Source organism: Lissotriton helveticus, chromosome 1_1 (assembly GCF_964261635.1).
Source record: "Lissotriton helveticus chromosome 1_1, aLisHel1.1, whole genome shotgun sequence".
Taxonomy (NCBI): domain Eukaryota; kingdom Metazoa; phylum Chordata; class Amphibia; order Caudata; family Salamandridae; genus Lissotriton; species Lissotriton helveticus.
This window is the reverse complement of record NC_136057.1, coordinates 287,146,126-287,158,269: the sequence shown is the minus strand read 5'-3', so window position 1 is coordinate 287,158,269 and position 12,144 is coordinate 287,146,126. Positions and strand designations below refer to the sequence as shown.

At 44.1% G+C, this 12,144-nt stretch overlaps 1 protein-coding gene across 2 annotated transcripts in view; it reads left to right on the top strand.

Moving 5' to 3' along the window:
• The window catches only part of LOC144796670 (estradiol 17 beta-dehydrogenase 5-like), a 121,307-nt gene that overhangs the window by 99,530 nt on the left and 9,633 nt on the right, over positions 1-12,144 (top strand). The window contains exon 8 of one of the 2 annotated variants that reach the window (XM_078668207.1): positions 3,500-3,582. The exons of the other annotated variant lie outside the window; for it this stretch is intronic. Coding sequence (XP_078524333.1) covers positions 3,500-3,582 — 83 coding nt within the window. The remainder of the gene's footprint in view (positions 1-3,499; positions 3,583-12,144) is intronic. 2 annotated transcript variants of the gene reach the window in all.

The window sequence follows — 12,144 nt, the reverse complement described above, 5'->3', positions numbered from 1 at the left end:
CTTCCTAGGACCGGTTTCTGGCATTTCAGCCGTCTTCAGCCAGGCTTGCTTGAATCCAGTGGCATAGTGAGCAAGGGACTCACGTCTGAGCATACCCTGCCAACTTATGGCGAACAAAGCGGTACAAAAGGGGGTGGTGATGGACGGAGCATCTGAACCAATCAAACAATCACACCCAGTCAACAGATCTGGGTTTAATCCATCACCGTTCTTTAGCCCACTCTGCCACCCCAGTTCAGACATGGCCATATGCAAATCAGTCCGACCCTGTGCCTCATGGGAATAGTCCAGCCCGAACTGCCAAGCCATGCCTTTCCTGGACCGGAAACAAGCTTCCTAGGACCGGTTTCTGGCATTTCAGCCGTCTTCAGCCAGGCTTGCTTGAATCCAGTGGCATAGTGAGCAAGGGACTCACGTCTGAGCATACCCTCCCAACTTATGGCGAACAAAGCGGTACAAAAGGGGGTGGTGATGGACGGAGCATCTGAACCAATCAAACAATCACACCCAGTCAACTGATCTGGGTTTAATCCATCACCGGTCTTTAGCCCACTCTGCCACCCCAGTTCAGACATGGCCATATGAAAATCAGTCTGACCCTGTGCCTCATGGGAACAGTCCAGCCCGAACTGCCAAGCCATGCCTTCCCTGGACCGGAAACAACCTTCCTAGGACCGGTTTCTGGCATTTCAGCCGTCTTCAGCCAGGCTTGCTTGAATCCAGTGGCATAGTGAGCAAGGGACTCACGTCTGAGCATACCCTGCCAACTTATGGCGAACAAAGTGGTACAAAAGGGGGTGGTGATGGACGGAGCATCTGAACCAATCAAACAATCACACCCAGTCAACAGATCTGGGTTTAATCCATCACCGTTCTTTAGCCCACTCTGCCACCCTAGTTCAGACATTGCCATGTGCAAATCAGTCTGACCCTGTGCCTCATGGGAACAGTCCAGCCCGAACTGCCAAGCCATGCCTTCCCTGGACTGGAAACAAGCTTCCTAGGACCGGTTTCTGGCATTTCAGCCGTCTTCAGCCAGGCTTGTTTGAATCCAGTGGCATAGTGGGCAAGGGACTCACGTCTGAGCATACCCTGCCAACTTATGGCGAACAAAGCGGTACAAAAGGGGGTGGTGATGGACAGAGCATCTGAACCAATCAAACAATCACACCCAGTCAACAGATCTGGGTTTAATCTATCACCGTTCTTTAGCCCACTCTGCCACCCCAGTTCAGACATGGCCATATGAAAATCAGTCTGACCCTGTGCCTCATGGGAACAGTCCAGCCGAACTGCCAAGCTATGCCTTCCCTGGACCGGAAACAAGCTTCCTGGGACCGGTTTCTGGCATTTCAGCTGTCTTCACCCAGGCTTGCTTAAATCCAGTGGCATAGTGAGCAAGGGACTCACGTCTGAGCATACCCTGCCAACTTATGGCGAACAAAGCGGTACAAAAGGGGGTGGTGATGGACAGAGCATCTGAACCAATCAAACAATCACACCCAGTCAACAGATCTGGGTTTAATCCATCACCGTTCTTCAGCCCACTCTGCCACCCCAGTTCAGACATGGCAGAGTGGGCTAAAGAACGGTCTGTGATGACAGAAACCGGTCCTAGGAAGCTTAAATACGGTCCAGGGAAGGCATGGCTTGGCAGTTCGGGCTGGACTGTTCCCATGAGGCACAGGGTCAGACTGATTTGCATATGGCCCTGTCTGAACTGGGGTGGCAAAGTGGGCTAAAGAATGGTGATGGATTAAACCCAGATCTGTTGACTAGGTGTGAGTGTTTGATTGGTTTAGATGATCCGTCCATCACCACCCCCTTTTGTACCGCTTTACATCCTATTTTGAGCATTATTCACATCCTCCAGTAAATAATTATTAGGAAAGAGGAATATTATTAGGACAGGACTAGGGCTCACCTCAAAGAATAAGGCTACTACCTGCTGGATATTACTCAACATACACTATAGCCATGGTCAATTCTTGGTAACGGGACATAAAACAGCCAGGTTCTATCAAAGTCAATGCGTCAACTTTGTAAGCATTGTATAAACTGTATAAAAAGTCACACAAACTTTAAAATTTCACAACACATTTTTACTTGTCAAACCAGTCTGAGTTAATTACGAACAAAATGATAGAAATTCAATAATGGAAACCAGAGATGTGAATTTTTAAAGAATTAAAGTATAAAGTACCAAGAACAATATAGTGTCTAATGTAAGTAAATGGCTGCAGTAGACAAGGACTAAACTTCAATCTCTGTATAGCCAAATCCCCAGTGTCCTCCCATATCTAATACTAAAATGCAGTTTGAAGCAGGCCCAATACCCACAACAACAAAAAAGTCAGAAGTGTAATAAAATAAAGCAAGGTCCATCATTGACCAGACAGGAGATACACAATAATTGCTATATGTTGCTGTTTAATCCCTTTCAAGAGTGCAAAGGTTTTACTTGTGCCTCAGACAGACCTATTAATCGGGTCTTCATACTGTTATTCCAAAAGGATGGCAGCAGTTCATAGCCTCAATATTCAGCAGAACTCAGATAGGCCATCAGTGCTCAGTCAGGTAGATCTGTCAATCAAAGTGACCTATTGGGTGTTTCCAGAGCATTTTCACATTTCATTGTTGGCTTAGTACATGGTGACCAGCTGTCAGTGACTAATGCTAAATAGACTCTCAAAGGCTCTAGAAGGTAAAGAGTAACCTTTTCAAAATTACTTTTACTTAATATTTATTAAAATCCAACCTCATAATTGAGTAGGATTTTTAATAACTATGTTAAACAGTAGTTACAATATTTTCCCAGCTGATCCCGAACCTGAGTTAGCGGTATTAATATTTGAATGTGTACTCAAGTTTTCTAAGTAGTGCAGCTTGCGCCTGCCACAGTGAAAAAAGCTTTTTTGGACCTAGTGTTGGACACAGTAGCATTAATTTTCTACATGTCTTACTTTAAGTACCATGCATTGTACCTCGTGGGCTACAAGGTCTACATAGGGGTAACTTACTGATATTTAAAAGTGGTACTTAATTGTATCCCTATTTCTTTCTGTCTCTCTCTCTGTCTCAGAAGCCTCAGACACAATACCCTTGGTGAACTGTGTAAGGCTCCTATAGCTCCAACATTAGTTGCCTGAATCAGATCTGTGGATTTTAAAAAAGCACTAATCCTAAAAGTATTACCCAGATTTCAATCCCATAGAACCCTCTGTGTCCTTCAACTAATTTTCTGCCTCCAGTCTTAGAGCAATGGAAGTAATGGCTTCTTAAGTTTTAGTTTTTACTAACCAATTTTTTGAATTTGATGAAATGAAGGATTTTCAATCAGACACCCTTATTTCATTAAGTATTTGCTCCCCCGGCATGGTATGTTTTCATCTAAGCTTTTTGCTCATTGACCATAGAAATAATCTTCTCCATGTGTTGTGCAGTACAATAGTTTGCTTCTGCATAATGTCACTGAGAACACATTTTTTTTTACCAACAGGTGTTTGACTTCCACTTGGAACCTGAAGATATGAAAATCATTGATGGCCTCAACAGAAATATACACTATGATTATTTGGCAGAGTAAGTCATTTTTTGTAGAGGAATGAGTAATAATTCAATCAAATGGACCTGTAATGATAAGCCAAAGTCAAGCCCGTCTGCGCCCGTCCGTGACCGGACAGCGACCAGGGCCAGTTATGCTGCCGGTGTAGGTGAGGGCGTGAGGAGGATTGTCTGGACAAGAGAGGGCTTGTTGTCGTTGAATTCGGCACAACCGTGCAAAGCACGCCTACTGGACTTGGCAAAAGTTAATATTCCGCAGGTATGCTTGGACTGCGGGAAATCTTTTAACAAAGTAAATGCAACTAGGTCTCATAAGTCTAAGGCCTTGGCTGGCCCGCCTAGCTACAGCTTTAGAGCTGGTCTTCTGAATTGCAGATCCGTAGTAAAGCATGCAGAAGACATCTTGCTGTTGCTGGGGGACGAGGAATGGGACGCTATGTTACTGACAGAAACCTGGCTCAACGACGACAACATGACCGCCATCGCCTTAGCGGTGCCATTAGGCTTTAAAATGAGTTTTGCCAATCGGGATGATGGTAGAAGGGGTGGGGGGGTGGCCCTCATCTTCAGGGATCGGTACACACTTACATCCTCTTCGCCGATTAGGATCCCAGGGGTGGAAGGATTGCATTTTTGTCTCCAAATCGATCCCCATCAATCACTGGCTGGGTTAGTTATATACCGACCTCCGGATTGTGTAGAGGCTAGCTCAGCTGAACTTATGGACACCATTGTACAAAGTTCCCTCCTTTATCAACATTTCCTGGTAGTGGGGGACTTTAATGTACATGCTGACAGTGTGGATTGCCCGCTGGCGGAGCAGCTAATGTCTACCCTGAGCGCCGCTAACCTGACATTGTCCACTTCAGGGTCCACGCATAAAGCAGGTCACACACTTGACCTGATATTTTCTAACATTAGGGACATGTCAGTTGAAGCACCGCAGCCGCTGTTCTGGTCAGATCATGCGTTAATCCCTTTTGTGGTTAAGCTAGCAGGTGGTGGGATGGAGACGGGGAAACGCTCTTACTTGCAGAGACAATGGAAAAAATTGCTCCCGGAAACTATGGGCCCAGTCCTGGCTCGAAATCCCCCTGCTCTAACCTCTAACACTAACAGGGATGCTATGAGCCAATGGATAGGTGACATGGTGTCGTCTATTGCGCCAGCCAAACGGGCAATGTCACGAAGGGAATCCCCCTCGGCTCCCTGGTTTTCAATGAAGCTCAGGGCGGAAAAATCTGCCTGTAAGAGGCTGGAGCGGATTTGGAGGGCGAACTACTGCGACCTGGCGAGGGTTCAATATAGAGCAGCCATCCGGAATCTTCATAAATCAATAAAAAAAGCAAAAAAACTTTTTATTGCTACCTCCATCCAACAAGCAGAACACTGGAGCAAGGAAGTTTTTAAAATAGTGCAGTTTTTTTTTAAACCGAGATGCATTGAGACAGAGGTCACCACGTCGGAAGTACTCTGTGATAGTATCTCAGAATTTTTCGACAATAAAATCAAGAAAGTGTATGATACTTTTGGCCCGCCTAGGCCTACTGTAAAGGCTGATACAGCAGTACCTAGCGTACCCCAGGCGACCTTATGCCAATTTCAGCCTGTGTCGATGGCCGCAATCATGCAGGAATTAAAGCGATGTAAATCAGGGTCGCCAGATGACCCCTGTCCTCCAATGCTCTGGAGTCTGATGGCGGATTCAATTGCGCCCACTCTCCAGCATATCTGGAATACGTCCATTTCTTCGGGGGTGTTCCCGGAGTGTTGGAAGCATGCTACTCTTCTCCCACTGATAAACAAAACGACCGGTGATCCAGAGGACCTTAGCAACCTTCGCCCAATTTCATTATTGGCAGCACCGGGTAAAATGTTAGAGAAATTGATTCAGCGGCAATTGAACAAATTTACGGAAGACCACAAAATTCTGCATGAAACACAATCGGGCTTTAGACCCGGTTTCAGTACCGAAACCGCCCTGATTGAGGTGGCCGAATCAGTAAGGTGGTCATTAGATTCAGGGGCCTCGGCTATGCTGGTGCTCCTGGATCTATCGGCCGCCTTTGATACCGTGGATCACGGTAGGCTATTGCAGCGACTGACGGAGATTGGCCTTCAGGATCAGGCGCTCGGTTGGCTACACTCGTATCTGTCTAACAGATCTCAGAAGGTGGCGCTGGGCGCCTTTTCCTCTAAACCTAGGAGACTGAGTTGCGGGGTCCCGCAGGGCTCGGCGCTCAGTCCGCTGCTTTTTAATATTTATCTGGCTCCCTTTTCACGCTGATTGCTAACTGGGGCGTCAAGGCAATCTCTTATGCTGACGACACCCAGTTGGTCTTCCCATATTCAGAGGTGTCGGAGGCTGCTTTTGCTAGCTTCAAGGGGTGCCTCCGTGATGTAGCAAATTAGATGAACACTAATAAATTAAAACTGAATGCAGACAATACGGAGGTGATCTTCTTCGGGAAAGGCACCCCCCCCCCCCCCCCTGGCGGAACTCTGGTGGCCTGCCGAGATGGGTCCAGTGCCCCCCCAGTAAAATGGCAAAAAATCTGGGGGTCAAGTGGGATGACAGCTTATCTTTCTCTTCCCACATCCAGCAGGTGGTTGGAGGATGCCTAAGCAAATTGCGGAATCTGCGGAAATTTCTCCAGTTGCTTCCAGAGGGATGCCGAAAAACGGTAATCGATGCCATGGTTACTTCCAGGCTGGATTATGCCAACGGCCTCTATCTGGGCCTCCCGAAATTTTTGATACAACGTCTGCAAACCGTTCAAAATGCGGCTGCGAGGCTGATAAAGCATATTCCTTATAAACATCATGTCTCTCCGCATTTACGTATGATACATTGGCTGCCAGTGGCCAGTCGGATAACATTTAAGGCTCTCACCTTAGCCTTTAGAGCCTTATATGGAACTTGGCCAAACTACCTTAAAACTCGCCTGCCTAGATATTCCCAGGCGAGAATCCTCCGCTCCAACCATTTGGTTCAACTAACCGTTCCACGAGTTAGAAGGGCACGTTTGGGTGGCAGGACATTCTCGGCAAGCACGGCGCTTCTATGGAACACTCTGCCACCTGCGATCCAGATGGCACCTTCTGAAACCAGCTTTAGGAAATTACTGAAGACGTGGCTCTTTACCCAGAAGCCCTAAGACACAGGCCCTTATTCTTCCACCTAGTCTCATGCTGCCCACTTAGCGCCGGGACACCTCTGTTAGAGGTAACCGTTCGCGCTTTATAAAATTCTGTATTATTATTATTAAGTGTGGACTGCACTTAACGAATTAGAAAAGACTAATGTGACAATGTCAGTGGGTAGCCTTCCAAAAATGAGACATTTGTCTCAGGAAATACCTTTGATTATTGATCATGTTCCATCAGCCTGGTACTCAACCATTTACTCTTGAAGTTTACCACAACAAAGATGAAGGCACAGTGAAAAAGTATCCTGCAAATTAATTCTCACAGTTAAAAACAAAGAAGATGGTAAGTGCACCTATGGTCCAGCAGAAGGAATAGCCATTGAGTACCCGAGAAGAGGGCTCCATCCGGAGTACCTGCTCCTTTTGTGCTCTGCAGCAGGTCCAGTGGTGAGAAACTATGTTTCGTATGAGTAAGCAGGGTTAGTGGAAGCAACTGCCAGTGAGTAACTACCCAGTGTGTGTTTGGGAAAGTGATTCTTTCATGTTTCTCCATAGATTGAGATTCAGATGTTCCAGCACATTTACTTGTTGCATGCTCTGCTTTCAGCAACACAGGTCCAATCCGAGCCACAGTAATATCCCCTCTCTAAATTATTGTCAGTCTAAAAATGGATGCACCCATTTGTGTACACGCAACATGCTTTAAAAGGCCTTCTATTACTTGCATGAACGAATTATTAGGCAAAGCCTGAAATGCCTGCGGATCAATGCACTGTTTGAGCAGGCTTCTGCCTGGATGTACACAACCGGATAGATAATTGTAAAACAGTTTTTTGCTTGTCATGAATGAATAAAAAAATGGCAAAGCGCAAACAGCTACCCCAAATGACATACCAGGCATGGAGGCAATGCATGCTCATCAGGGGAAGGCTAATCAAGATTAAAATGCGAGGTTTTCAGTTTTTTTCAGATCCTCTTAATGGTAAGTGCTATAAACAGGACAGCTGGGAGATGGTCCAGTGGTTGGAGGCCAGAAAGAAGAAGAAACGTCCAACCAATCGAGAATGCAGAAACCTGGGTACAGTAAATAACTCCATGGAACTACATTTGATTTCCTTGCCTGCCTGTACCACCTTCAAAGCCAGCTGCATTATTTATAAACACCTTCAAGCTGTCAGTGTACCATTCAGCTGAACTAGCTTTTGAAGGTATTGAGGAGACTCTTAAGAGAAAGGTGGTGCAGTAGTTTTAACATTAAACAAGCCGCTGCATTCCGTATTGTCTGCAGTTGTTGAACGTCATATTTGGGCAGCTAAAGTGAGTTGCCATAATCCAACCTAGGCATCATCACTTTGTGAATGATGATTTTCCAAACTTTTCTAGAACTCAAAGTTAAAGAACAGCTTTATTCAATTGTTGTACAATACAATCATAAAAGCAATACACATGGTTACAATAAACATCTCATAATTACAAATGTAATTCATCTTTGTGCCCAAGCTTAAAATAAGTTATTAATGTTCATCAGAATACATTTTTTAATTATAACAGAATAGAATCATAGCACAAGGGGCGCGTTGAAAACATGCCAAAAAAAGCGCTGCGTGAATCAGTTAATTGACAATAGATTTTCTGACACTAACCACTTTTTTAAAAAACATTGCTACTCTCCACATTACATGATCGTTATCCAAAGTTTGTAAAGCAATGAACGCAGGGCGGCACTGTCTAATATCCATAGACTTCAAAATAGGGAGAATCCACACTTTCCTAATGTGACAATACAATCTACAAAAAAGAATAACATGAATAGCAGTTTGTTTGGAAAAATTGTCACAAGGACACAGAATCATTGTTCGTGACCAATCGTTCATAGTGGGAAAGCTTACAATTCTATGCAATATTCCCAACCTGAATCTTGTTATTAAAAATCTGTCATAGCCTCCAGGAACAATTGCTAAATATGGCTGAATGCTAAAAACACTTAAAATAAGTTGATTATCTAGTACAGTGGGTTTCAGAATCTCTGTGGTCAATCATGACATGTCCAACATCATCAAGCCTTCCTTTTTCAGATCTTTTCTACGTATCTTTTGGGTGGCCTAGGTACTGCATAAAATCACGGACATATCTAACCCAAGGAATTGTTAAAACCTTTTCCATCTACAAAATATCAGTTAAAATATCTCTATTTAATTTAGTCTCCTCCTTGGTCCATACCCGATGCCATAAAAGACCCGGCTCAAGTTTGATCATATCTGATAAGTGTGATAAACCCAGTTCAGTGTGACAAACAAATGACGAGGTACTCTCATGTACTGATAAAATGTACCTCAAGAAATTGTTTTTCCACGATCTGAAGGGTTTGCGTATTTGCCAGACCCCACACCCCTGCTCCATACCTTGCCGTTGGAATACAATTTGCCTGATAAATCTACAAAAGTTCCAGAGGGGGTTTTCTCCCTAGTTTTTTCAAAAACTGGGCAAGTGCGGTAATAGTTCTTAGGAAGGCTAACTTTTTTGATAAGATGGCCTGGGTCCACAAGTCATCCTCGTGGAATAATATTCCTAGATACGAGAATGTCTTAGTTGCCTATATTTTTTTTGCCATTCATGAACATATCCCAACACTTTCGGCTCCCTCTGCCACATCTCATAACAAACGTCTTAGAAGTATTCACCAGGAGTCCTAAATTATTCATAAAATTGGTAAAACCATTTAAGACCTTTTGTAAACCGAATTGTGTCCGTGACATTAGCACAGCGTCGTCAGCATAAAGAAGAGCAGGAATCAGCCGCCCGTTTACAAGAGGGGAGCCAATCTCTTTCCTTAACCAATGCCACTTCCAGACCATTTATGTAAAGATTAAAAAGAATGGGGGCCAAGACACAACCTTGCCTGACCCCCCCTTCGAATTGGGATCGGGACGGTACAACCGCCACTGATGCTAAATCGTACTCTTGTCTTAGCGTTACAAAAAAAGTCTCAAAAAATGGATGATGTGTGGATCTACACCTATATTATCTATATTCTCCCAGAGTTTAGCGTGTCTAACTGAATCGAATGCAGCAGTGAGATCTACAAAAGCTAGAAATAGTCTACCTTCTTTTACTCGTGTGCATTTTCCCACCAATAGAGCTAAATTTAAGCCCTGTTCAGTGGTTCCCACACCTTCATGGAACCTGAATTGAAGGTCTGAAAGTACATTGTTGTCCTGTGCCCAATCATTTAGGCGCGCTAAAATTATGCGGCCCACTACTTTGGTCAGTGAGTCCAGCAGAGAGATTGGTCTATAGCATCGCGGGTCCTGACGGTTACCCTTTTTCAAAATGGGGATGATAATTGACTCTACCCAGGTAGGCAAAAAAGATACAGAACAGCTTCCATTAACTACCTGTCTGACCACTGGTCCCCATAAGTCCATATTAGATTTGAATAAATCTACTGGGACGCCATCAGGACCTGGGGCTTTTCCTCCTAATTAAACCGAAATGGCCCTTATAACTGCTACAAAGTAAATTGGAGGTCGGAGTATTGGGTATTATTGTCTGACAAAAATTCATCAAAGTTATTATACCTTCCCCGTTAAAGACTCTGGTGAAATGTTGCATCCACTGATCCTCTGAAGAAGCAATCTCTATTGTCAGACCCCCTTCCGGCTTTCGAAAAGGAGCTCTGACCACTTTTCAGAAAGCGCTGCTATCTCGGTTTAAGGCAACCATATGAAGCGAGTCCCATGTTTCATTTCCCAAGATAATTTTCCTTTCCTTAATTGCTGATTTGTACATCCCTCTGGCATGTCTTATCCTGGTTTTTAGGATTAGTATGGAGGGCATGTTTTAAGTTTGATTATGCTGTGGTACATTTCGAGTTGAACCATCCAACATCCATCTGCTTTATTTCTGTACATGTAGTACCTCCCTCACCGAGCTGGATATAAATAAAAAAGAATCCAGTATCTTCGTGGGAGGTGATGTCTCACTCAGACAGACCCTTAGTGCGTTTTCACAGTTAACTACCACCTGTTTGACAACACATTCAGGATCAACCGTGGACCATTTCAACGTGTAACCATTATGTTTGTGAAGAGCAATTGAGTCTAAGATCTGGTCACATTTATTACTGTTATTTGGGTGATTCATCCCCAAAGTGACTGTCAGACATAGTGGAAAATGATCGCTCAGGGAGATATCATCAATGAGAAAAGAACGGATTATCAAAGCATAATTGTTTGACATGAGTATAAAATCTATAGTAGAACACAGGCCCCTGCCATTAAAGTATGACCCAATGCAAGAGGATTTGGGCACATGTCATTTACAAACCCTAGATCTAGAAGACACAACATCTCGTTAAATATCTCCCCCTGACTAGAATGACAAACATGGGTACTGCTAAGCCCCTCTTCAGCTTCATGACTACAGATATTACTTACAGTATGTGAACATAAAACACAATTAAAATCCCCACCCAAGATAACAACCGTTTCTTTGGCAGATTTTCCCCATAAAGATTGTATATCACTGCATAGCTTTTTGATAACACGTTCTATGCTAAGCGCTGGGATATTGTTATAAATGTTCATTAAAATCAAATGGTGCTTACTGTCTAGTTGAATCCTGATTAACTAATAATAGATGTCCTCTATATAAAGGTCAGCCTGAACATTTAAACTATTGGATATGTAGGTATAGGGCCCACCTTTGGGTCTTCCTCTGTGTCCTCCAATTGCCCTAGTATGTAAAGTTTTAAACCCATTGATGTGAATCGCATCTCTAGCCCATGTCTCTTGGAGACAAAGGAGATCATGATTTAGTAGAAACTCACACCAAATGGGCTCGCTCAGCTTTGAGCGCAAGCCAACAACATTCCAGGACACCAGATTACAAAAAGCTTTCTCGTTAGTAATGGTTGAACAATTGCACAATGTGGGTGTCTTTTCCGGTACATCAACGGTATCCGATATTTTCATAGATGCTGCCTGCGTATAAGGCCAGAGTATTTAATTGGCTTATCTGTATGCCCATTGTGTTGGCTTGGAACGACATTGCATCCACCGACTTGTGTAGTATGCCTAGGGCTGTGGTCCAGGCCGACTCCTGTTTGGCCTTGCTTTCCTCATTTGGGGTGAATGGGGGTCTTGTGTTGTGAGAGGCTTCTTTTTCATATGAAGAGAGCATGATTTCCCATTCCTTGAATCGAAGGTAGGTTAGGTCCTTTGTGAGTTGATAAGAGTCTTCCTAGTAGGGAGACGGTTTGAGGTTGCCCATTTTCCTGTGGTGTTGTAATATCTGGTGTTATCGGGGCGTAGGTGAATGTTGCTCTGTTTGTTCTACGGGTTGCTCAATTTTCTGCGCAAGGCTTTCCTTCTCGCCCTGGGTCACCCGCTTCCTGTCTTCTTCCTTTCTATCCTGGAAATTAGGTGGGATA